This window comes from Megalopta genalis, chromosome 10 (genome assembly GCF_051020955.1).
Source record: "Megalopta genalis isolate 19385.01 chromosome 10, iyMegGena1_principal, whole genome shotgun sequence".
NCBI classification, from domain to species: domain Eukaryota; kingdom Metazoa; phylum Arthropoda; class Insecta; order Hymenoptera; family Halictidae; genus Megalopta; species Megalopta genalis.
This window is the reverse complement of record NC_135022.1, coordinates 14,783,948-14,808,287: the sequence shown is the minus strand read 5'-3', so window position 1 is coordinate 14,808,287 and position 24,340 is coordinate 14,783,948. Positions and strand designations below refer to the sequence as shown.

The following is a 24,340-nucleotide window of genomic DNA, read 5'->3' as shown; positions in this document are numbered from 1 at the left end:
GTCAAGTTTTTTAATAAATGTCATTCAATAGACACAATGAGTCTATTAAATAATACGCAATGAATAATTAAAAATAACAATTATTGGTCTGTCATGAATAAGCCACAAAAAGAAAGTACTTATCAAAAACTTATGATAAAAATAGCTTCTTTTCTACCAGAAAAATTACGTACTGTTTTTCTACATCCTGCAGGTTGGTAGTCGTTTTCAATAAACGTTTCTAAACGTACTCTGTAACATTAATTAATTCAGGTCCAACGACTGTATTTTTTTGGGCTCCAACTTTTAAATGGGGTCTGGTGGCAGCGGGAATAGGAGACATTAATCGACCACCAAACACCATTTCCCTAAGTCAAACCGCGAGTCTTATGATAACAGGAGCTATATGGTCCAGGTATATGGAAACAACCACATATAAATTAATTCAATTAATTGTTAATATCAATTAATGATCCCTCAGATATTCATGGATAATTTTGCCAAGGAATTACAACTTATTAGCCGTAAACGCCTTTACCTGTTTAACAGGCACATATAACTTTATAAGAGGATTACTGTATCAAAGAGAACAGAAGTCGAAATAAGACTCAGATAGAACATTACAGAATATAACAGAGATGTACAAAAATATATTACATATTTTTATTGTAAATTATTATTATTTTACACTGACACTGACTATACGAATATCGTCGTAAGGTTTATCAGTCTTTGGATTCGTTTTAACCTGACTGATATTTTGTACAACCTCCATGCCTTTTACTATCCTGCCATATACTGTATGCTTGTTGTCCAGCCATGGCTGAAAAAATTAATAAAATCATATTACACAGAAACAACTTATTTTGAGACTAATAATAAACTAATCATCTTAATTTCACATTGATAACTTACAGTTGGTGTTAAAGTAATAAAAAACTGGCTGCCATTTGTGTTTGCTCCTGCGTTTGCCATGCTCAAAGTATACGGTCTATCGTGCTTTAGATGGGGTCTAAATTCATCTTCGAATTCTCCTCCCCATATGCTTTCTCCACCTGTACCAGTTCCAGTGGGATCACCTGTTTGGATCATGAATCCTTTAATCACCCTATGGAACACGTGTCCATTGTAGTAGCCATTCTTTGAATGAACGCAGAAATTTTCTACTGTCTTTGGAACGTCTTTGCCAAAGAGATTCACGTGAATGTCTCCGAGTGTTGTATGAATGATAGCGGTGTCGAAGATCTTCTGCATGTTAGTAGCCTCTGTGGAAGAAATAATGTCCTCCTTCGATGGTCTCTCATTGAAAACGTCTCTGTCACACTCCTGACTCTTTGTGTCTTCTGGTTCTCGTCTTGTGAACATGAAAAATCTATTCTTTTTGTGAGCTGTGCAGAAAAGAGTGGGATCAGGACGATTGAGTTCCAATGTGGGATTCTCTGATGCTTCCATTTCTACTGTTACAGCTGCTGTTGTTTTCCTCGACTTCCCCTGTACGTTTTAAAAACGTATAAAAATTATTTAACTCATAACTACAACGATCTGAAAGCTAGATAAATACCTGGAATAGAGCTAGTTGCATAGGACGAATATTTTCGGGCTTTCCCATAATCCTAACGCATCGATTAGTATACAAATTTACAATTTTTATTCCTAACATTGTACTGTACAAAACCATGTAACCAGATTCATCAAACACTATGTTACCCAGATTTGTTTCTGTTTTATCCAACTCTCTTTCTACTGCCATCCTAAAGATTATACAAAGGCATAAAAACTTCAACTTTTTGTGATAAATTAATTTTGTTAACAAACATTATACCTTCTACCGAATTCCATGTTTGGCAATTGCTGCGTCATTTGTTGTAACTCTGTAAACCTTTGCAATGTTTCATCAAACACCCTGTACAATTTTCCAGTGCGGAAGTTGAAAACTCTGACTTTTCTATCTCCGCTTAGGGAAGCAAATTTTTTACCATCTGGTGATACTGCTAAACCACAAGGATAAGTCTTATTTTTTGCGAATTCAAATAAATCTGTATCCAATTTTGACTCAAATGTAACACATTTAGGAAACTTGTATTCCATTTTAGGTCCTGTCCAATATTCTAAAATCCCTGCTTTGTCCACAGAAATGCACGTTTCATAAGCAGAATTATACTAAAAATAAATTCATTAATATGATTAATAGAATTATACAGTAAATAAAGAAGTTAGTATAATTAGCAGAATTATTTTGAAAATTTAATTTGTCTTACTCTCATGGCAACAACAGGCTTAGTATGTAATCTTTCAAAGACATGCAATGGTGTTCCAGTTCCTTGTCCGTCATATACAAAAATTTTATTTGTTTCTTGAGCAGAAATTGCTACTGCAGATATTGCATCACCTGGTGAATATATCCATTCACAACACAGAGGGATAAAGTCAAATTTGATCATATTAATCATATCTTAAACAGAAATTCAATTAATTAGATTGCTATATAACAAAAAATCACATTAGATTTTAAGAAACATTTACCAAAATTGATAACATCAAAAATCTTAATTGTTTTATCTAAACTAACTGTACACGCATGAACGCCATTACAGCTAGCTGCCATTGATTGTATGGCCATTAAATGGGCACGAAAATGTTTAACAAATTCAATGAGCTCCTCTTGTTTCTTCCAAAATTTAACATGTCCATCACAGCTAGCTGTTATTACAAAATTTGACCTGCACAAATAAATAAAAATAAGTATTATAACAAACACTTTGTGATAAATAAGAATAATTATAATATACTAACTTTGTGACTAAGATGTGAGTAATCACATCCCTGTGCATGTAAGATTTCTCATAACATTCACAATATGGTAAGTTCTCTATATAAACCTGCTCGTACTCCAAAACTGCAATATTACAAATAACCATAATATAACCTCAAATCTCATTTTCCAATATAAACTATGTACAATTTGAAAATTGAAAACAATAATAATACTGAAGTTTCACATAAAACATAAAATAAAAGACGTAATAGTAAGAAATGATTTTTTTTTATCACATTCCTATAAAATAATACAGTTTACGAAGTAAGTTAGGTGCATGAACCTTTACGCTTTTTTTGTGGAGCAGCTTCAGAAGGTAATGGTCCAACCCAGTCATCCTCATCACTTTCTGTATGTTCTCTCTTAGCGTTAGACATCATTAATTATACAAATATAGGAATAAATAATTAAAACAGTAAAGAGTTTGTTTGAAACTGACATTCACATAAATAATGATAAACACCACTGACTACAGCTCACGATAGTAAGCATTTTTATCCCCACCATTTTAATGCGCATCCAAGTCCGCGCAGTTGCTTTAGAAAGAGAACAGGTGATGATCGAGAGAGAGACAGAATGAAAACAGCTGGTTCTATGTGTCCGGTACGGACAAGAAACCTAGGCCGCCTCGCTTTATCGTGTTTGCGATCTCACTCTTTTCGTGCGTTCGTACCTCTGACGCTCCATCTGAAACACGCGGCGCGATATTCTACTTGTATTTTCTGCTCCACAGGATTCTCGACAACACAGTCCAGCGTATTTGCGAAGGCTTGAAGCGACGATCTTTTCTATAATTATCAAAATTTTCGAAAACTCGTAAGTTACACGATTATGTTAATTCAGCTATCCCAGTACTAGTCAACTGCAACAGGCAGCAATCAATGCTCTACTCTACAAGAAAGAGTTTTGAAAGCAACGAATAATTCCGCAATTTTATACGACTTTTACTCTTAAAAATTAGAAAAACAAAGCTGGAACTTGCATTCATATTTTCTTAGCTGTTAAAATAATTGTGGAACACCTTGTATAACGATATTTTATTCTACTGGAAGTACACAACAGGACTATTTCATCTCATTTTGCAGTTAGATCATTTTTTAAAATACTTATGTTGAGTCAGAAATCATATCCATAAGTACGTACAACAAAACTAAGGTGGTCGTAAATTGGACTATTTCAAACGTAACGTTTATCTATAATCTTCTAGATTTATATACATAAAAATACAATAGATACAAAAAAATTATTACAATATTCCATTGTTTAAATAGGAAAAATCACATTCAATTTGTGTTACGAGTTCGTAACTCTCAAAACTCTTGTTACGAGTTCGATTTGTCCTCTATGCCATAAACTCGTTACTATACCAGTATCGTTTGGGTATGTGTAGACAGTATCGTACTACATTTCTTTCCCGCTTTCGTTTTCTTTCACTCACACATTCGCCGTCACCATCATCTATCCCTCTATAAGCTCGTCATCGATAACAAACCGCAAGTTTATAACGAAAAAAATACTGTATTTAATCACGTGATCATGTTATTAAGTCATTTTTTTTGTTTTTAATTGATGATTTTAACATGCAATATGTCAGGAATATAGGTAATCATTGATGAAAATATTTATTACAATATAAAATATTTATTACAATATAAAATATATATTACAATATAAAATATATATTACAATATAAAATATATATTACAATATGAAATATAAATTACAATATGAAATATAAATTACAATATAAAATATATATTACAATATAAAATATTTATTACAATATAAAATATTTATTACAAATTATTTACATTCTAAGGATAATGACAAAAATTATTGTGCATATATTTTATTTAGATTTTTTAACCCGTTTATGTTTCTTCCTGCTCTCTTTTATAGTCTGTTTTTTCCTTCGTTCATTTTTTATTTTTTTCTTCCTTTTAGTTTCTTTTTCTGATGAGGCATCAGAATCATCTGAACTTGAACTACTGGATAAAGAAGATGAAGATGTGAAAGGTGACGATCTACTTGAACTAGACGGAGAGATCTTATTAGATGCACTTTCAGGCTTTTGTTCCATTACAGGTGCTATTGTTGGCTTTGGAAGATTTTTCAAATGTTCTCTTAAATCATTTGTGAGTCCACCCAAACCAATTGATGTAAAAAAGTTGATAGCAAATCGAGTATTTTTTGGTTCATCTCTGGGAAATAATCCTTCAAAAGCTTCCTGTAATGTAACATCTTTAATGCGTTGATTAAGTTTACATAGTCCTATATATTCTGAAAGTTCTTGAAATAAAATTTTGATAAATATTCTATTAGAACTTGTAGTATCATCCTCTGTTAATTTTATACAAGACAGTACCTCCCATGAAATAGAGTCAGTGAATAGTAAATGAGCGAAGAACTTTGATACATTGCGTAACTTATTTGTATCTAAACGATGTATCGTGTGATATGAATCTTGAAAAATTTGTTCTAATATAGTGACATGAATTTTGTTAATGGCACAAAATCGACCTGCTAATAGACCAAAAAATTTTTCATATGTTCTCATCTCTGCACAACAATCTAAGAACATATGACAGAGCTCTGTTTCCTGTCCAGGTTTCAGTTGCATTTTCATCAATTTATGAGCACATTCTTCAAAGTCAAGAGATGAATGAATTGTCAAATATATTGTTCTTCTAAGGGCTGTTAAATTTGATTCAGTATTATCTACAATCACGTCTTCTTTTTCTTCCATTACAGCAGTACTGCTATCTTCATCTGAACTTTCTTCTTCATCATATTCTTCACTTTCTGATCCACTAACATCTGAACCTAATATTTCTTTACTTAACTGTTTATATTTATCTTCATTAATAACATAGTCCATATCAAATTTAAAAACATTCAATGTATCCTGAGAATCAGCTGCTTCATCTAATGACAGTAGATGAGTAAACTGATTATCTTCTTCAACAAGATCAAGCTCTTCTAGAACTGCTTCGTGATCTTTAAATCCATCTTTACGAACTTGAAACATAACTTCAATCATATATTGAATTCTTTTGTCTAACTGACCTTCATGTAGTATGTTACGTAGCATTTCAAATATTGCTTCAATACCCTTCCTGGTGACTTCAGTCAATTTCATACCACACTCTTTTAAAAATGCAATGGCTACTTCAATGGAATCGTCTGTTGGTGTCTCTACTAGCAATGTCAATATTTCTAATGCTAGTATTTCATGAGCAACCCTTTGATTTATTAAATGTGCTATGAATGTACCTGACGCGATACAAAGAGGTTTATTATTTCTTCTAAAACCTCGTTTAAATTGTATTACAAGACGTTTTAATACTAATTCTCCAATATTAGGAAATTTAGAATTAATGATTGCAGTAAGAGCTGCATAAACGGCATTAAAAGTTGGAGATGCTGCTTGAGCTTGGATTATAGATCGAGCAAGCAGACCTCTTCCTCTGACAATATTTTCTTTCAACAGTTCTCGAGTTATAAGTCCTATATTACTAACATTAACTTTATTAATTGTGCCATGGATTGACTTTTTTAAGGCTTCCCATGCAATGCGTTGATAAGCAACTCCAGATTTATCAGTGATTTCTGCTTGCATCATTTTTAATTTTGCAGGTGGAATATATGCACCTCCAGTTTTTGATGTTATTAAGTCAATTGTTTTCTTTTGCCTTGTTGTTACCTCATTTTTCTCATTTCTCTTCTCCATAGATTTCTTTGTTACTTTATATTTTTCTTCTTTCCTTGTATTTTCTTTATCACAATCTCTTGATCTTTTCATATCACGTTGTCCATAAGATTGTTTCTCTGCATATGATTCTTCATAATCATAACTTCTTTTGTAATAATCATTCCTTCTATTTTCTTTTTCATAACCTCTTGATCTTTTCACATCACGTTGTCCATAAGATTGTTTCTCTGCATATGATTCTTCATAATCATAACTTCTTTTGTAATAATCATTGCTTCTACTACTTCTAGTAGATGACTTAAAACAATGACTTTGATGTTCATAGCCATCTCGATTACTTTTAGAATGTGATCCCTTCATCTTGATACTGAAATATAAAAGCAATAGTGTTAAATTTTCAATAACAATTAACAGAAATGTAAATATAAAATAAGTAATATTCTTTCATTAATAAAATCAATTATTTTCTTAACCATTATTTTATTTGAAAAACGTTATATAAAGTTGAATGTTTACCCGTAAATATAAATTTTATATTAAAAGAACAGAAAAACACATTTATTTATTTAGAACGCTCCCGATGTAGGATAGTCTCAAATTCCCATTTATCACTGATTATAATCTAAAATATTAACATTAAATATACATAATCTAAAAAAATTAATAAAGTTCTTAAAAACCATTTCTTACCACTGAATATTGAATTCAAGGAATAATAAATATATCTCAAATATTCTTTAATTAGCTGATGCCACAAAATACAAGTGACGTTTGCACAGAATAATATTATGTTCACAGCACAATCACACCTCACCGTAATAAGCTACACTGCCTCTGAAAGTATTTTGGCAAGTATTTATAGTAAGCACTTTTATCCCCACCATTTTAATGCGCATCCAAGTCTGCGCAGTTGCTTTAGAAAGAGAACAGGTGATAATCGAGAGAGACAGAATGAAACCAGCTGGTTCTATGTTTCCAAACCGTGTTTGCGATCTCTCTTTTCGCGCGTCCGTACCTCTGACGCTCCATCTGAAACACGCGGCGCGATATTCTACTTGTATTTTCTGCTCCATAGGATTCTCGACAACACAGTCCAGCGTATTTGCGAAGGCTTGAAGCGACGATCTTGTCTATAATTATTAAAATTTTCGAAAACCCATAAGTTACACGATTATGTTAATTCAGCTATCTCAGTACTAGTCAACTGCAACAGGCAGCAATCAATGCTCTACTCTACGAGAAGGAGTTTTGAAAGCAACGAATAATTCCGCAATTTTATACGATTTTTACTCTTAAAAACTAGAAAAACAAAACTGAAACTTGCATTCATATTTTCTTAGAAAGACTACATATTTAATTTAGTAATTACCTACAAAAAAACTCTCAAACTCAGAGATTTAAAGAATTTGAGTTAAGAATTATTGAAGATTGAACAATTTACTAGCAAAAAAGAGTTAAAAAACTAGTAGAAATTTTGATTCGTAATCTACAACGAAATTAGGAATATGAGGAAAAATGGCTGTTTTGTGCGTTGGGTTACATACAAAATTGTATTTTATTCGGACATTGCATTCTCATTTCTAGGGTGAATAAGGTCGAACATTCCCGCTTGCATGAATTTGAGGCCCTGAAAGGGACCGTTATTATTAAATAGAGGAGCCTGAGGAACACAGGAGATTGTTGTTGCTTTTGTGGTTCGATCGGAAACGGCGTAAAGTTTAACTTCGCAGCCCGTAATTTTGGAGCTTGAATTTCGGAACATTCTTTCACACTCTGGCGAAATTTGGGGTTGTAAACCTTACTACCTGGCAGACCCGAAATCGTAAAGGCCTAGCATTGTACCTGGACACGGACGAAAATTGTTTCCGCAGATACCATTAATCCTTCTAATGATGGTCTCTCTAATGATGCTATTTCATAGCATTCAAATTGAAATTCTTTTTTCAAACAGAAAGTCTGAATGGTTATTCCATTAAAAAGAGGTTTAACCATACCTACCGAAACTCTTTTTGTCCGAGCAAATTGCTAGGATTTTACGACTTCGGTTTACAACCCCCAAATCTCGGGCCACGTAGTGTACAGTAATGACCTGTGCAGGATTGAGGTGGTGGTGGGATTTTCCCTTGCCGTGAAAATATGACTCAAGGTTCAAACTCCAGAATTACGGGCTACGAAATTCGATTTTAGAAGCAACAATCTCCTATGTTTCTCAGGCTCCTCTATTTAATAATAACGGCCTCTCTCAGGGCCTCAAATTCATATAAGCGGGAATGTTCGTTCTTATTCATCCTAGAAATGGGAATGTCAAGGTTATGTCTTAGTTTCGTTGTAGATTGCGGATCAAAATTTCTACTAGACGTTTTGGAATTGTTTCATAGTATTTTACTCTTTTCTGCCGGTAAATTATTCCAATCTTCAATAATTCTTTACTCTAATTATCTAAATCTCTGAGCTTGAGAATTTTTTGTAGGTAATCACTATTAAATATATAGCCTTTCTAAAAATATATGAATGCATGTTTCAGTTTGGTTTTTCAAATTTTTAAAAGCAAAAATCGTAAAAAAATTGCTAAATTATTCGTTGCTTTTGAAACTCCTTGTAGCATTGATTGCTGCTCATCACTGTTGACGAGTACTGAGATGGCAGAATTAACATAATTTTATAGATTCATAAACCAAAAAGTATTATCTAAAATGTAGCTTACTGGTGTTCGAAAATGTTAATAACTGTAGAAATTATTGTCGTTTCAAGACGTTCGCAAATATACTGGACTGTGTGGTCGAGAATTCTACGTGACGAAAAGTACAAGTCGAATATTATGCCGAGTGTTTCAGATGGAGCATCAGGTATACGAATGCGCAAAAAGAGTGAGACCGCAAGCACGGTAAAGTGAGACAAGCGCTATGAATGAATCTTGCTCATTCAGTACTTTTTCTCTTTGTCTAAAACTGTGAAGGCAGCACTGTTTAGCTGTGAAGCGTCAACCAATCTGAGAAAAAGCAGTTTGTCTACCTGCTTCATAATTCTAAGCCGGTCATGTCTTCCACCTTGGCTTACTATGGTGAGGTATTACTGGATCACTGACCACTGACCGTCGACGCCAACGCCTTCATTGGTCAACATTGGAAACGAAACCACAGAGCATATAATTTATGGTTGTACGATACGCATAGAGCGACATGGATTTAAAATGTGTTGGTATCTATTAAAATTATAACATAAAAAATTATCGACAGACTTTTTATTACATTCCATGTGTCTTGAAGATATGGATTAAAATATACATGCAAAGCACTTACAATGATAGGGACATGCAATTGCGTGTTCGCAGTTTTACCGTACTCATTTAAAATTTCGAATTTAAATGAATAATGAATAAAAAGTTCATGAAACTATTTAATAGGATTCAACTATTAATTCTGCATGCACGTTCAGTTATGGTGATAAATTCAAATTGTATTACATTTCGTCAATCAGAAATATTAATGTTTAATAATGTACGCTGATAAAATATATATATATATATATATAAAATGCGATCATTTTAAATTTGAAATATTCTTTTTAACATACAAAAAACTATCGTGCTTATAAATAGTTTCGTATAAAATTACAGACATTTTCACATAAAACTACAGACGAGATATAAAACCTTTTAGTTAGAAATATAATAAAATTAATGTAAAAATATTTACTATTATTTTCGTTTGTATTTTCTTGCAAACGTCTTATATTCTCTTTATTATTATAATTAGAGAACATATTAATGATAAAGTAGAAATCGGTTACGTATTCTTAAAGCTATCAAAATTCGAAGTCAGAAAAGACACATATTTAACCTACTGTATGTATTTGTATTTAGTGTTTAATAAGATTTCGGTGTGTGTGATACGAATAGAGCGGCACGACGTTAGTGCAGTACCGACAAATTATTATTTGTTAACATTTTTTCTTGCAATAGCTATTAGTCTAAAAATTTGTTGTTACCATTTATTTTAGAATCTTTAGAAAACTCTGGTACTTCCTAATATGACTAGGTGAGTTTCAAATATTTGTGAGGTTATATTTTACTTTTTAAGCCGAATGATTCTAAACAATCATTATTTGACCTATACTTCAATACACAGTTTGTGATATTATATGGTGAATATTGTTCTATTTATGATTCACAAAACTTGACAGTACTTCGAAGAGTTAAATACTTCCACTTTCAAGGGCACATATACTTGAAAACGTGTAATTTCAAATCTCAGAAAAAGAATGGTATAAATGTTATGAAAAGAATGATTTCTTTAACGTAGTGTTTTGCTGTATCCAACGTGTTTAGTTATAAATTCTGTGTGATCTTTGTATTTGACAGTTTTTCAAATTTTTGTTAATCAAAACCTAATTTAGTGATATTAATATGAAATCTTAATTCTTAAATTACAGATCAAAGATAGAGTTAGGAGATGTAACCCCACACAATATAAAACAACTAAAGCTTCTTAATCAAGTGGTATTTCCTGTCTCTTACAATGAGAAATTTTACAAGGATGTGTTAGAAGCTGGAGAACTAGCAAAACTTGCCTATTATAATGATATAGTGGCATGTTCCCAATTTTTTAAATTTAATTTTCTCATAAAGAAAAACATTAATTATGAGAAATATTTATAAGTAAATAATTAATTCTTTGTATTAGGTTGGAGCGGTTTGTTGTCGAGTAGATACCTCAGAGAATTCTAGGCGCTTATATATTATGACGTTGGGATGTCTTTATCCCTATAGAAGATTAGGAATTGGTACTGTAATGGTACAACATGTTTTAAACTATGTCAACAAAGATGGAAACTTTGATTCAATTTTCCTGTAAGTATAGAAGATTATACAATTTCAGAATAATTATAAAACAATGTATTAATAATGAAAGTTTGATATTCTGATATTTATTTATAGTCATGTTCAAATAAGTAATGAGGGAGCTATCGATTTTTATAAAAAATTTGGATTTGAAATAGTAGAGACAAAGGAACACTATTATAAGAGAATAGAACCTGCAGATGCACATGTACTACAAAAAACATTACGTCCTAGAATAAATAAAGAGCAAACAAATATTCAACAAGTCAACCAATAAAAAAAGATCGTTAATCATTAATTTATGACATCCAAAAAAACTACATGTTCTTGCAGTCTGGTAATAAAATAACTTTTATTCTATTTCCCAATGTGTTATAAGTTATAAAATTAGAATTTTATAAATAATTTAATAAAGTTAACAAATACGATGTACTTCCATGTAAAAAACAAATATAACTTAATAAACCCTATGAATTGTTAACACTTTCTCAAAACAAAGAAAATATCTATATCATTAACATCATACATATTGTCTTTTTCTTTGGTATAATTTCATTAAGTTAATTTCATTTGATTAGTATATTATGCCTACCAAATTTATATCTTTATCAGCTGAATAAAATATGATACTGTATAATATAGATTACCACGTCTAAACAGAAGTGTCTATTTTGATTTTCTATCTCCTTTCCTTCTGCTTAAAGCAAATAAAATGATATTTCAACCTGAGTTTGTTAAGACATTCAACATTTAGTAAGCATAATCCAACCATAATTTGTTACAATTTAACATTAACATTTAAGTACAATAGATTTAAGTGATCGCATTTTAAATAACGTGATTTATGTATATTACAAATGAAATGTAGCTGTATTTGTACCTTTGCCACCATCGATCCCAAATCTTATTTAAAAATAGTAATTTAATGCAATGAAATTTTTTCAGAAAGATAAAAGTCAATATAATTATATTGTTTGGTATGAAATTAATTAATAAGTATCTAGAAAATCGAGTTATAAATAACAGCAGGGGCACAAAGGAGAAAATTCACTACATAAAGATGTAAATTTCGTAACATTTGTTAATAATAATAAAAAAAATTGTAACAAAAATTTTAACAAATTTTTAATAATAACAATTATTTATATTATATTTATATACTTAAAATCGATGACTGTAAGAGTATAAATACTTGCAAATTACCGCAACTTGTATAAAAAAAATATTATAAACAACATTTAAAAAATCAGCAGTAACGAAACTTGTTCCCAGATATCAACATTTATAATTTAATGAGTATGGGCTACATGCATATGATTATAATGCTAGTAGCTCCTGTATTCGTTTGACACACAGGTCCGATCCTTCATTAGCGTCCTTTGAGACCTGTAAATTTGAATTTATAATTAAGTTACATTTAGTTCTTACTAGTGCTTCATCTTACCGGTGTCAGATTAAGAAATCCATGTGGTAAACCGGGTACAATATCAAGCGTAACTAATACACCAAGCAATCGAAGTTTTCTTGCAAACATGACGGAATCATCGAGGCAAGGATCCATTTGTAATGTCTATAAATGGAACTTAAGTATTACATATTCGTTGTCCATGAAACTCTCAAATTTAAATGTATGAACTTACCAACATTGAGATAGGCGGTAATTGTGCTAAAAGATTATCTGGTGCAAGATAGGGACTTAAAAATGGATCCCTGGGCACTGTGAACATAAATTCTTCGGAAAAATTTTTTATATTTTCTATATCCAACTCTCTGGATTCTCTATGCTTTCCTGTAAGCGACCAACCAAACAGTGACCATGATCTACCATTTCTTGAAATAGCGTTGTTCGTGCTAACTGCACTGTTTCCCATATATGCCGCAGGATTTATACCACTATTTCGATACAAATCCAAGAACCTTTTAATATATTCTTGAGATTTCACTCCTGTCGGATTCTCTGTCTCTACTGCATTAAAGGATATTAACATTGAATTATTTAAAATCAATTAAATATAAATTTGTATACGAAGTATGTATTTTTAACTTCTTTACCATCAGCTTCTGTTAAACTAACAGAATTCAAGGTAGTGTCAGATGGTAAAGATGCTAACTTATGGGCATCGTTTGTCTCGTCTCCATTAGGACTAAGAGCTAAAGCTATTAGATCGCTCTCACTGACTTCTGCGAAGGACTCCGTGTCGGATTTGTTGCCTTCCACAATGTCATTTTCTTTTTCTCTAGAGCTGCAATAAATTGGGCATTAGTAATAGGTAGAACATTTTATCAGAATGTAGAATTCGCTTTTCTGTGCATAATTTACTTTGCCATTTTCTTGGTATCTGTGGCAGCGTATGCTTTCAAGCAGCGTATAAGGAATCCCATAGGTAATAATGGATCCGTTAAAGCAAGCAAACGCGAAGGTGACAGCACGAAGTCCACAAAAACTGGGGTATACGCCATAAAAATTGCGTCCGGTCTTCTGATGTTTAATTCTATACATCTTAAAGTGATTCCCAAATTTAAGTTGGCCCCAGCAGAATCACCTGGAAAAAGCGAATTCTATTAGCTGCAAGTAACAAGAAAACAAAAGTGAAAATTATTGTTACTTACCAGCAAGTAGTACTTTCTGCGCTGTACTACCAAGCAAAGTACTTGAATGATTTAAAGCCCATGCATATGCATATAAAACTTCTTCGAATGCTCTAGGGAATGGAGCTTTGGGTGCTAAACTGTAATCTATACTTAAGATCGGTATGCCGAGATTTATAGCCCACGATCGTAAGTATGTTTCATGAGATAATGAAGTCTGTGATACAAAACCTCCTCCATGGCAATGAATTATCAGTTCATCCGATGATCCAAGCAGTTCTCCTCCTACTCCACCTGAACCCATCTAAGAGAACCATACACTACACATGAGTGAAAGCAAGATTTTACAAAAATTTTCTATTTGACTAAGTAAAACTTGAAGATGAAATCGATGATTGAATCATCAGTTCATACTAACTATACTTAGATCACTTATATTGTATCTTTACCATTCCCAAACGACGTTTAAAGCTTATTAATCTAACATGGATCGGCTTCTTTCCAACGTGACTATGTGGTACTGGAATTGACACAGTTTTCCCATCCAATGTGGAAATTGTCAATTCTTCAGGTGGAATAGAAATTATCTGATTTATTGCCAAGGATTCATATGCAATAGCTGGCAGTCTACGTGCTATATCTAATAAAGTAATTGATAAAGTACATGAGAAATAGTAGCAAATAATGGTTCGTTAAAGCAAAAGATCATAGTTTACCAGTCTCATTGAGAAACCAAAATGCTTTACAAAATGATATATCAGCTCGTTGGGATACATCTACAAAACGACGTGCTCTTGCCTCAGGGTCTAACATATATTTAACAGAATTAGCACATCGTGATAATAGTGTTCCATTAGCATAAAACACTTCGCTAAATGTTGCCAGAGCGACCAATATAGTTTTTAACAGAGGCTTTATTGAGTCAGAAAACTAAAATCATAGTATTAAGAATTAATACTAATAGTATCAAACCATTATGAATTAATTAGGATCATGCAATTGTTCTTATTAATACCTGAAATCCTAAACACCTGCCATAGAAACAATACTGGTTAATATTACCTAGTTTACTAAAAATTTCATAGGGATCGTGATTGTCTCCTATAAAAAGAGATGGTTTACCATCGATCATTGTCTCGCTCCACGAGTACATAGTTTGTAAATGTTCTAAACAATTGTATAAAGATGCTAGTAATTGCGAACAAGCTTCGATCTCTCTACAAACATACATCCTTGTCAATAGAAGAACATTAATTATTCATTAATATTATCTGTTCGTACAGCAGATTTCAGCAGTAGCAATATTTACCTCATGTGATAACTTTTTCGAAAAAATATAGAATCTTTCTGACAATATATTTGATGACAGACTGCACGTGAGTGTATAATACATTTATCTATTAAGACTAGAAAACTTCTATACCCATTGCCAGGTATATCGACATCGAAATCAAACATGGGTGCAAACCTGCAGATTTCTTTATATAACGGTTGCACCTGTTCTAAGTGATCCAACATTGCCAAATGGGCGGCTCTGATCCTGGCACCATTTTCATCTTGATGCGACATAAAATATTCTGCATTTGCCTGGCATAATTCTCGTAATGCGCCCCATTGCAAGGGCTCGCACTCTTCGAATGGTCTGTCAAAGTCATCATTAAGAGACATCTGAATTATTTATTCTTTCACCGTACAACCGTCAATTTTTAACTAACTATTTTGCGATAGAAGACAAGTAGAGAACCTGCAATGCAATGATTAAATCATTATTTATTAAAGACAATATTTTTTATGATACCAATAGTTGATGGAGCTAATAGAGCATGTATACTATTATTCGTAATATTTTCACACACATTCACGTTACAACGAATCGCCAAGAAATATCTGTTCAAATGTAATTAACAGTAGTACCTGTGACGTTCATGATGTTAATAAGCATAAGGTTAGCAATATACGCGACGTACACACCACTTCTGAATGATTCGTATCTTGTCATATACACTACATAATGCCCATTCGTGCGAAAACTGTTGCCCACATTATAGTCTCTACTAAATGTCAATTATTATTTTGAATTTGACATTTGCTACATGTCTGGCGTCGCCGCCATGACGCTTTCCGGATCGATATCAATATCTTACAAACAAACAAAATTCGATATTCTCGACGCTCGAGTACTTTTGAATGGGATCATTTGCGATCGAAGACTACCCATTTCAAGTGCATCAAACGACTGTACTTATTGATTACTTCGTACGTAATAAATACACTGCGGGTAAAGACCCGCAAAATTTTTATGTCAATTAAACGATTGTATTTTTATGTGAAGTAAAAGAGGTCTACGCGTAAGTTGCAGCAAATAGATTGCAAATAGAAATTGAATCTCTTTCCTAATCGCTTGACTACATTAAAAATCACATAATTTTATACACATTTGCCATGAATGCATAAAATCCGTAGCCTGATAATAGAAAAAAAGGAAGAAAGTTGCGAAACTTAAAACGCGACGAATGAGCCGAGTAATGTTTACGCTAAAAAATAAAATAAATCGTTCAAGTTTAGCCTATTAATTAGCCAGCCTATCTAGCGCTTAGAAACGAGCTCGCTCGCGTTTGATAATAGTATTAATTACGATGATAAGAATATCAATTAGAAACAGCAGGCAATTCGATCTCCGATATCAGTTGATACATATTGTACATACTTACCAAAGTGTACACATTTGCGCAGTTTTAGACTTCGCGAAAATCACGAGAATCGTGTACTTCCTTAGACGCGATCGAAGAACGAATGGCGAGAAAAGTTTACAGCTTCGTAATCGGGTTTATAGTTCGTAATAGATAACTATGCTGCGTTAGATGAATTAATCACAATGATAAAAAGCAGATCTATGAAACAGTAAGCTGTTTCTTTCTCACGTTCATCTGGGACTTTTTTCTACGAACACGTTCTGCCGTGTCATTGTAGCTAAGAATTAATGGATAATATGATTTCAATGTGATATTTAAACGTGCCTTTTCAATAATTCATTGTTTTTTTACATGTCTATCTCTTTTTCACAGCGGTGACGGTCGAGTTATTTAATGGATGTCATGAACTTTTCTTACTCGCAACGTAAATGGTGATCACTGGACCGAGGATCTTTATGAATAAATGCATAAAAAAAAAAATCAACGAAAATTGCAGTGAAACGAAAAATGCAATAAATACATAAAGACCGGCAGTCCGATGACAGCGTTCGAGCGTTCGAGTTTCTCTAATCACCAAATGAGAAGTGACTAAGACGCGAGTGGACCTTTGTAATTTATTTATTGATAAGTAAAATTACATATATCCACAAACACAATACGTTCTTTCACGGAGTGTAATAATGCGATAAAATTTGTGAGTGGCGAGGAGAAATCCTTGTGACGGAGAAAGAGGGAGGATCGGTGGATTCGGGGGCGGATGGTTTTTGAGGGGGGACGGGGAGAGGATATTCTTACTTTTATTCTCCGGTTTAGTAACTTTTTCTACTCGTCGAAGAACGGTCGCAGAAGCGTTCTATAGCAAACGTGTTAGTTTCCGATCCTACGTTTAAAAGACAACTGATCAAAATCGGTTGCGTTTCTCATAATCCGAGCTGCGTTTCGACTCTGTTGGTATATCTGTTTGTCCCAATGCCAAGTGGGTTGTCTATTGTATGCCGAATTTATCATCGAGTTTGGTTGTTGATTAATTCGTTTCGAGAGCCACATCAATCGGTCATTCCGCACAAAGCCACGATCCCTTTGTTCGAAGATCTAGCTGCCTGATAAAACGTCTGTGATCAATACACATTGTGGCGCACGCATGACTAGAAGATACAGTTCCATCGATAATGTTTTCTTTTTTCTCGCGGAAAGAAACACGATTGTGATTGCGAGGCCGCTGTTTTTTTTTTTCTTTCGTTCGAAACACGGCGACGAGCATAAGATCGAAAACTATAACAATTAGACAGCGCTGTATAGGCGTTTTACACATCGATACCGGTACATTTCGCACATTACAAATTCGGCTTCCTTGCTCTTTCTCTCTTTCGCATGTTACATTCGGTGGACTGCGATCGACACGTTCGTTAAAAAGACGCGGGAATCTCGATAGTGATCGTATAAGAATTCATACAATACCGAAAAAACTGCAAAAATAAAGTTTAGTTCCGTTATTATTCCCATTCGCCGGCTTCTAAACCCGAACCGCTCTATGCGCAAAGGACGTATTTATTTTTCTCTTTTTTGTTCCTTTTCCTCACTTCTTCACCACGTGTCATCTCATTTGTTCTCTCTCTTTTTTTTTTGTTCTCTCGTATTTGTTTTTCATCTTCTTTTAAGCTAAGTTAATTACCACGGTATAAGTACTTATTACCTCTTTACAAAAATCAATTCTTAAACTTATACAGGGTGGCTCGATGCGAGTTCACAGTATGTTGACGCGGGTGATACCCGGCTGCCGCGCCGCGTTACTCACTGTCGAAACGAATACATCGACTAACAACTGATATGCTTCGAAGAAACAATTCGAGCTAATACTGACGGATAGGATAACCGTTAAAAGTTTTCCCACGACGCTCGTCGAAAAGTAAACAACGTATCCCTTGTCCGTTACTCCGGTCACGTTTACTTCCGCGTCGTAAAAAGGTCCTCTTCGACGAGCACACGACTCGTTTTCCCATGATGCTCAAAAGATAGTACGCGGACGTTCAATTTGGTGAGCTGTTATTCAACGCGTTTCTCATCGTTGTGAATAATAATACGCCAATGTAGGCCAATTGTACAAAGTGTTCGGTAACAGGTGGGAGACAATTGAAAAATCAACAATCGACAATCAATGACAAATCGATAGCGACGCGCGCGTGAGTTAGGTTAGCACAAGACCTGCAGAGAGACAAAGACAGAAACTTACGCACCGCTTTTTAAATTTCGTCCGATATTGGTCACAGAGATTCGCCCTTCAAATTCGTCCTCGCACCTGTTCATTTATACCTTGCACATCACCGCGTATCATCTTCTCGTATCTCATTTCCGAAATAAGTAAACGAAAAATCGGTAAACGTCGCTAAAAGCCAATATAACGTTCTTAAAGGACAAGAGTTGTTTTCTCAACATCTGTGAATCCGTATCAAGTCATTTCATACGCGACGTGTTAATGTTTTTTTTTTCCCTCATTTTAACGACTATACGCTATAGGTACATAATGTATAGTTAATTTGATAGGTGTACATGTATATGTATATGTATATTGTTCATATATTACGCACGCACACACACACGTGCACACGAACATATATATTTATATATAGATATTTATATTATCATTATTATTATTATTAACGCATTGATGCTATGCTTTTGTTGTATTCATAGACATATAGTTAATTGCTATCATTTTTATTTTTTTTTTAAATATATCTAAAATAATATTTTTAACACTCAGCGATGCGCGAATGTGTGTGCCCGCGTGCGTTTTTTTTTTTTCGTCGGCACATCCCTTTCACCGGAGTTGCGTGAGACAAAACAGTCCATGCGTGTGTGTGTGTGTGTGTGATCGTTCTTCTAGACGGGAGGCAGCTGCTTCAAACGTGCGCTTAGGAATCCAAGGATTCATTAATTGTCCCCGGTTTGCGCAATTCCGCTTAATTTTATTTTAGCAAAAAAGAGAATTAGCATTGTTTGAAAACAAGGATACCTTATAGGTAGTAAAGGGTACAACTTTCACAAACGATGAGCGACTTTAACCTCTGGTAACCGCTGGTACACACACAGTATATACCAGCAACATGGAAAGGTTATAATATTTATAAAAATAACACAATGAATGGGGCATTGGTAACGTCGGTACACCAGGCTGTTATTTACTATCGCAAGTATTCCCTTCTGACGATCGAAAATCAATCTGTTACAGCCCCTTAATCGATAACGCTGAATAAAAGCAGAAACGTTCTCTCATGTCTCGGGACACGTGCCCTATAAAGGGTCAATACACGAGATTAGAATCGTTCGGTCCGAAAGCGTCTTACGATACTATAATAATCAACGTAATACTTGCGCGGCTAAAATTGTCATTGTACAGAAAAAACGCCTGTCGAATCTATACATTACACTGATCCGGTCGATATAAAGATATACCAGCCTAATAAAAAACCGTGCATGATTCATTGAAAACAAGTGAAAGCTGTGCTTTCCCACGCGACCCTGGCTAAAGTGCGGCCTAACTATCTTCTGACCATATACAAATATATAAGCATTAAACGTGTAATATATTATCGTCATCATATATATATATATAATTAATATCCTAAGATAGTTATTGTATGAACCATCTTTCTAAATCATAGAAAAAAAACGTAATAATAACGAGAAGAACAGGGGCGGAGGTGAAAGTAAGAGAGAGAGAGAGAGGGAGAGAGAAAGAGGTGGAGATGGAGTAACAGAAGAGAAAGGAGCGGGACGTCGAGTAAATTAAAATAAAAACAAAACAAGAACAGAGAAACGCTTTGCTTCAACGGTCGCCACTTAGTCGAGCTAGAATCGAAGGTACTAATGCCACTCAAAAAAACTTCTGTTAACTGTTCCTCTTATTCGGTAGCCTAGGCGTGACTCTTTCGACTCCGTTCGCGTCCGAAAACGGAAACGGCCCCCGGCCGAGCCGAACAAAGCTACTGAACATTTTCCGTGCATACATTCGGACAGCACCTCGATAATATAGTGGACTTATCGTATGGAATGATAAAATATCTCGTTTTTCTCATTAAACTTTAGATACGTTCGCGATTCTCAATTTTTCCCTTAAGTATAAAGTTGTATAATCTAAGTAGACGTTAAGTACTGAAAAGGTCGCTGAAAAAATCAGGCAGTGGGAATCGAACGGAGATGGAAAAAGACAGCTGCATCACGAAGGTGAACGTGCATCATCGATTTGCCGTTCTGATATTTTAAGAGCGTTTTTGTTAATTCTTTTTTTTATCGGTTAGCATACACTTCTAGTATTATGCTTACGTTTTCTTTATTTATTATTATTATTATATTTTAATCGGATTATACTTTGCTGCTTTTTTTCGCCGTGCAAGCCGCTACCGCTGCTATCGTCTTTAGTTTGTTCACGTATTATGTTCAAGCTGCGCAACCTTTATTGCCATTGACTATCTCCGAAAATATCAGAACTGAAAAATACAGCAAAGAGCGCAACAGTCACGCGTTTCTTTCGGTCGCGCGTTCGTAATAGATATTTCCGTCGCCGAAAACACAATGAATTATCATGTTAAATCGATTGCGGTCCTTTCATCAAAAGAATGTTGTTGCGGACAATTAGCGAGTGAACGTATCGGTTCTTCGTCATTTTTATTTTATTGTGAGCGCTCCTTCCTGCGTTTTCTTTTTTATTCTCAATAACATGTATGACAACGAAACGAAAACAACGTGTATGAGATACTTCCGAAGATGATTATGTGTTTTCCTCCCATATGGCACATTGGCGTGTTGCTTTCATTGCGAATTGTCTCGTAGATAATCTCCATTCGCGTGCGAGCGTCACACGCGGACGCTCGTCCTCGTTTTCGTAATCTACCAGATGTTATTAGGAGCATTGCTTTATACATGTCGAGGAGCATAAAGAATGGTCGTGACACGTCGGTAGGCTATATAAAGGGACGTCACATAATGATACTGTATTGCAACATCTATCACCCTATGGACAGATTTTATATTCCACGTATCACTAAGATGCAAATCTCTCTATATACTTCAAATCTTCGGAAGAACCTCGGACCTGATTAGGTATCTTACACTAACAAAATACTATGAGATTCTTGAAGAACATACGCGAGAACGGACAATTAAGACCAGTTTCAAATAAAATTCTGTAGATCCAGATGGCTAACTTAATCTTTGACCTCGAAGTATTTGTATGTAGGATTTTCATATCCGTTGATCTGCATGTTCGAGACGTGTCGTTCTTCTGGTGTAGCCGCTTGATCGACCTCGATGAAACCCTGACAATTACAGTATGAACAGTTAGTATGCTCTAACGATTGTTGTACAATAAAATCAAATCATGCTATAAATCCATGTGGTTTTCTTTTCGAATGTACCTGACTGTGAGGGCTTCTCGCACTGCGTCTTTTGAATACTGCCACACCAACTACCGCAGCAGCCATAAGTGCTATTCCCGCGAACGCAAGGGTGAAGTAGACTGATGTACTCTCTCTACGGTAAACTTCCCTTGAATTCCCTCTAATTGAGTATCCCTACAAACACAGTAACAAATTTTATAAACACTTCCATAATTACATCTAAATACAAAGATGCAACAGTCTACATGAAACGAAACATCATGCTTCTAATTTAGAATGCATTGAATAAATTAGGAAATTTTAGGGTTTTACACGGTTAGAGCTAATTTTCTATAATTATTTTTACCGGTTCAGAGTGGGAAATTTCATGGTTCATGCTGTGAGCTGCTCTTACGAGTCCCTCACTGTGCATCGCGGCAGCTGCCGAGGATTGTTCTGGTTGTTGTTGCTGCTGAGTATCTTTGTTATCATTTGTCGAGTCGTTCTCTTCCTGCTGAGCCTGCTCGGTACGTAATTCGCCGCGTTCCGCTTTGCGTTGCTCCTTGCGTGCTCGTTCGAGTTCCTTTTGATGCTCTTTTTCTGAAAACAAATGTTTCTTTATTACGAGGCTACTATAATAACTAACCGGTTCATAACGAATGGAACATCTCTCGGCTACCTTGCTGTTTGCTGGTGACATCAGCCTGATATTTGTCTAAAATCGCTGCTTCCGCTTCGCGTGTCATCGCTAACAGCAGTCCAGGAGTCTCATCTTTGCTCCTGAGGGCCAAAACGTAATCATCCATAAGCCGGCCAATTTTTGCGCTTAAATCAGGATACCTAAATATAAGGAATGAAATCTTCCATGAATTCTGTTCTATGATACGAAGCAATGGTCTGCTCGAAAGTTCAGAGATCTACAGGTTCTGCGATCGTCGTTGCGTTTCGTTTGCTAGCGCATTACCGTTCTAACATCAAAAGGCTCTGATTGGTGATTCTGTCGATCTCCGCCAAGTGTTCCAAGGTTGCTGGTTTCTCGCGTTGCGCTTGCTCCAGGCTGCTGTCTAGAAGGTGTCTATAATGAGCGATGGTATGGTGTCTGTCCTTGTGAAGAGCTCGGAGCAGTTTCTGCAGACACTTCTGAATACGGTGCATCTAAACAGAGACGAACAAACATTATGAACGTCTCTCGCTTTCACGAACTGTGTTATGCAGCTTTTTTTAGCTTACATTCGGAGGGGAATCGTTCAGAGCAGCAGTGTAACATGACATCGCTTCTTCATTCCTCTGTTTAACAGCTTCCTACAAATGAATCGTAATAGTAATAGTACTTTAAGTGAACTGTGGTCATCGCAGAATTAATTGATCAATGATTAATTCGCAGTTAACTCAGTTTTAATCGACGAGCTCACGCACTTGCACTCTCTGCTGGTGCATAGCGCTCAACTGATGCTTCTCCACAGCACCGCTTTCTTCCAGAGCCGCGACAGTTTCCTGGAACCGTGCAGTCATCCATCGTTTGAAAGCGTCAGCAGCAACCGGATCGTGTTCGCGAATGTCCTGATATTTCTCCTCGAGATCACTCCAATCCTTCATCACCTAAAACCGTTGTAGCACAAAGATTTCGACACTGGTGTTCCGCGTGATAATAACTGTCTCTCGAAATTCGACTTGCTAGAAATACTGTGATTACATTAATGTGACTTCTCTTCAATAAACGAAGCGTTACTTTATTCTATGCAGATAAGAGCAACGCTGTAACACCCACTTACTTTTGTCACTTTTTCTTTGTGCACCTCTTCCAGTCTCATTTGTGCTTGCTTGTAACTTTGATGTTCAGAGCGCGGATCAAAGTGTGTTAGGTACGGATCAGGTGTGCTCTGAGACTGCGAGGATTGTTGCGTGCTGGTGCTGACCGGCAATGGCATAGCAGTCACATCTTGTTTCGGTTTCTCTGTCGTCGAAACTGTCGTTGATAATCGACTGCAACAAACAGAATCACCAGTTAATCTCACAATCGAACTCGAAAGCAATTTCCAAGTTGTAAATGCACTATTTTCGATTAGTTTACCTGGTCGTGGTGTCGTAATCGTCCAGATACTCCTCGTCACTTTCGTCGTCGTCAGGTTGGTCGCTGAGCACATCCTCAGGATCTGCCTCAGAGTCATCGTCGTCGTCCGTATCAGCGTCGAGGTCATCCTCGTCATCGAGATCATCCTCGTCCTCGTCGAGATCATCATCCACACCCTTTGGAATCGGTAAGTCGATGGGTTTCTTCGGCTTTACATTTTCTGCACATACAATAGAAATAATGATTTCCTGGGGACTCTACTTGTT

General features: G+C 35.0%; 6 protein-coding genes across 14 annotated transcripts in view; 2 read left to right on the top strand and 4 right to left on the bottom strand.

The window, feature by feature from the left end:
- Nucleotides 1-44: 44 nt before the first annotated feature.
- LOC143260120 (mitochondrial pyruvate carrier 2) lies at nt 45-584 on the top strand. Its single transcript, XM_076524719.1, has 3 exons — nt 45-193; nt 253-394; nt 461-584. Exons 1-3 carry the CDS (start codon nt 94-96, stop codon nt 582-584), a joined length of 366 nt encoding a protein of 121 aa, XP_076380834.1. The 5' UTR covers nt 45-93.
- Nucleotides 585-620: 36 nt separating this feature from the next.
- Nucleotides 621-3,299, bottom strand: LOC117220222 (peptidylprolyl isomerase domain and WD repeat-containing protein 1). Of its 2 annotated transcripts, none has more exons than XM_033469987.2 (8): nt 3,078-3,299; nt 2,773-2,875; nt 2,503-2,699; nt 2,238-2,431; nt 1,802-2,139; nt 1,541-1,730; nt 895-1,470; nt 621-802 (listed from the first exon to the last, which is right to left on the bottom strand). In XM_033469987.2, the coding sequence occupies exons 1-8, from the start codon at nt 3,172-3,174 to the stop codon at nt 659-661; spliced, it is 1,839 nt and encodes a 612-aa protein (XP_033325878.2). In that variant the 5' UTR covers nt 3,175-3,299; the 3' UTR covers nt 621-658. The 2 variants fall into 2 exon arrangements, with proteins under 2 accessions (XP_033325878.2, XP_033325879.2); XM_033469988.2 differs by having other exon boundaries at nt 3,084-3,299.
- A 1,116-nt stretch (nt 3,300-4,415) lies between these two features.
- Nucleotides 4,416-9,656, bottom strand: LOC117220219 (pre-mRNA-splicing factor CWC22 homolog). 4 transcript variants are annotated; one of them, XM_033469978.2, is made up of 3 exons: nt 7,197-9,656; nt 7,023-7,128; nt 4,416-6,873 (listed from the first exon to the last, which is right to left on the bottom strand). In XM_033469978.2, the coding sequence occupies exon 3, from the start codon at nt 6,864-6,866 to the stop codon at nt 4,644-4,646; it is 2,223 nt and encodes a 740-aa protein (XP_033325869.2). In that variant the 5' UTR covers nt 6,867-6,873; nt 7,023-7,128; nt 7,197-9,656; the 3' UTR covers nt 4,416-4,643. The 4 variants fall into 4 exon arrangements, with proteins under 4 accessions (XP_033325869.2, XP_076380833.1, XP_076380832.1 ...); XM_076524718.1 differs by lacking the exon at nt 7,023-7,128 and having other exon boundaries at nt 7,197-7,419; nt 7,522-9,656; XM_076524717.1 differs by lacking the exon at nt 7,023-7,128 and having other exon boundaries at nt 7,197-7,636; nt 9,211-9,656.
- A 532-nt stretch (nt 9,657-10,188) lies between these two features.
- Nucleotides 10,189-11,827, top strand: san (Probable N-acetyltransferase san). Its single transcript, XM_033469549.2, has 4 exons — nt 10,189-10,543; nt 10,938-11,094; nt 11,189-11,355; nt 11,443-11,827. Exons 1-4 carry the CDS (start codon nt 10,536-10,538, stop codon nt 11,621-11,623), a joined length of 513 nt encoding a protein of 170 aa, XP_033325440.2. The 5' UTR covers nt 10,189-10,535; the 3' UTR covers nt 11,624-11,827.
- Hsl (hormone-sensitive lipase) lies at nt 11,680-16,804 on the bottom strand. Of its 3 annotated transcripts, none has more exons than XM_033469980.2 (11): nt 16,647-16,804; nt 15,245-15,679; nt 14,951-15,167; nt 14,652-14,865; nt 14,385-14,575; nt 13,957-14,239; nt 13,667-13,889; nt 13,399-13,589; nt 12,987-13,312; nt 12,791-12,916; nt 11,680-12,732 (listed from the first exon to the last, which is right to left on the bottom strand). In XM_033469980.2, the coding sequence occupies exons 2-11, from the start codon at nt 15,601-15,603 to the stop codon at nt 12,664-12,666; spliced, it is 2,199 nt and encodes a 732-aa protein (XP_033325871.2). In that variant the 5' UTR covers nt 15,604-15,679; nt 16,647-16,804; the 3' UTR covers nt 11,680-12,663. The 3 variants fall into 3 exon arrangements, with proteins under 3 accessions (XP_033325871.2, XP_033325874.2, XP_033325873.2); XM_033469983.2 differs by having other exon boundaries at nt 14,951-15,152; nt 16,647-16,803; XM_033469982.2 differs by lacking the exon at nt 16,647-16,804 and adding an exon at nt 15,850-16,072.
- A 426-nt stretch (nt 16,805-17,230) lies between these two features.
- Nucleotides 17,231-24,340, bottom strand: part of Appl (amyloid-beta-like protein) — a 53,483-nt gene continuing 46,373 nt past the window's right edge. The window contains exons 7-15 of one of the 3 annotated variants that reach the window (XM_033469984.2): nt 24,075-24,294; nt 23,776-23,986; nt 23,420-23,602; nt 23,234-23,305; nt 22,968-23,158; nt 22,683-22,843; nt 22,371-22,603; nt 22,043-22,198; nt 17,231-21,943 (exon numbers count right to left, since the gene is read on the bottom strand). In XM_033469984.2, coding sequence (XP_033325875.1) covers nt 21,833-21,943; nt 22,043-22,198; nt 22,371-22,603; nt 22,683-22,843; nt 22,968-23,158; nt 23,234-23,305; nt 23,420-23,602; nt 23,776-23,986; nt 24,075-24,294 — 1,538 coding nt within the window. In that variant the 3' untranslated portion in view covers nt 17,231-21,832. The remainder of the gene's footprint in view (nt 21,944-22,042; nt 22,199-22,370; nt 22,604-22,682; nt 22,844-22,967; nt 23,159-23,233; nt 23,306-23,419; nt 23,603-23,775; nt 23,987-24,074; nt 24,295-24,340) is intronic. The other 2 variants (XM_033469986.2, XM_033469985.2) reach the window with 2 other exon arrangements.

Excerpts from the sequence above, each read along its gene's own strand:
- san (XM_033469549.2), top strand. Across the intron at positions 11,095-11,188 it reads CCTATTATAATGATATAGTG|GTTGGAGCGGTTTGTTGTCG; the intron begins GCATGTTCCCAA and ends TCTTTGTATTAG. Across the intron at positions 11,356-11,442 it reads AACTTTGATTCAATTTTCCT|TCATGTTCAAATAAGTAATG; the intron begins GTAAGTATAGAA and ends ATTTATTTATAG.
- Hsl (XM_033469980.2), bottom strand. The coding sequence starts at position 15,603 with ATGTCTCTTAATGATGACTTTGACAGACCATTCGAAGAGTGCGAGCCC. Across the intron at positions 14,866-14,950 it reads GCAGGTGTTTAGGATTTCAG|TTTTCTGACTCAATAAAGCC; the intron begins GTATTAATAAGA and ends CTATGATTTTAG. Across the intron at positions 12,733-12,790 it reads GATTTCTTAATCTGACACCG|GTCTCAAAGGACGCTAATGA; the intron begins GTAAGATGAAGC and ends TCAAATTTACAG.
- LOC143260120 (XM_076524719.1), top strand. The coding sequence starts at position 94 with ATGAATAAGCCACAAAAAGAAAGTACTTATCAAAAACTTATGATAAAA. Across the intron at positions 194-252 it reads TGTTTTTCTACATCCTGCAG|GTCCAACGACTGTATTTTTT; the intron begins GTTGGTAGTCGT and ends TAATTAATTCAG. Across the intron at positions 395-460 it reads ACAGGAGCTATATGGTCCAG|ATATTCATGGATAATTTTGC; the intron begins GTATATGGAAAC and ends ATGATCCCTCAG.
- LOC117220219 (XM_033469978.2), bottom strand. The coding sequence starts at position 6,866 with ATGAAGGGATCACATTCTAAAAGTAATCGAGATGGCTATGAACATCAA.
- LOC117220222 (XM_033469987.2), bottom strand. The coding sequence starts at position 3,174 with ATGATGTCTAACGCTAAGAGAGAACATACAGAAAGTGATGAGGATGAC. Across the intron at positions 2,432-2,502 it reads TTTTGATGTTATCAATTTTG|ATATGATTAATATGATCAAA; the intron begins GTAAATGTTTCT and ends TTTCTGTTTAAG. Across the intron at positions 2,140-2,237 it reads AGCCTGTTGTTGCCATGAGA|TATAATTCTGCTTATGAAAC; the intron begins GTAAGACAAATT and ends ATTTATTTTTAG.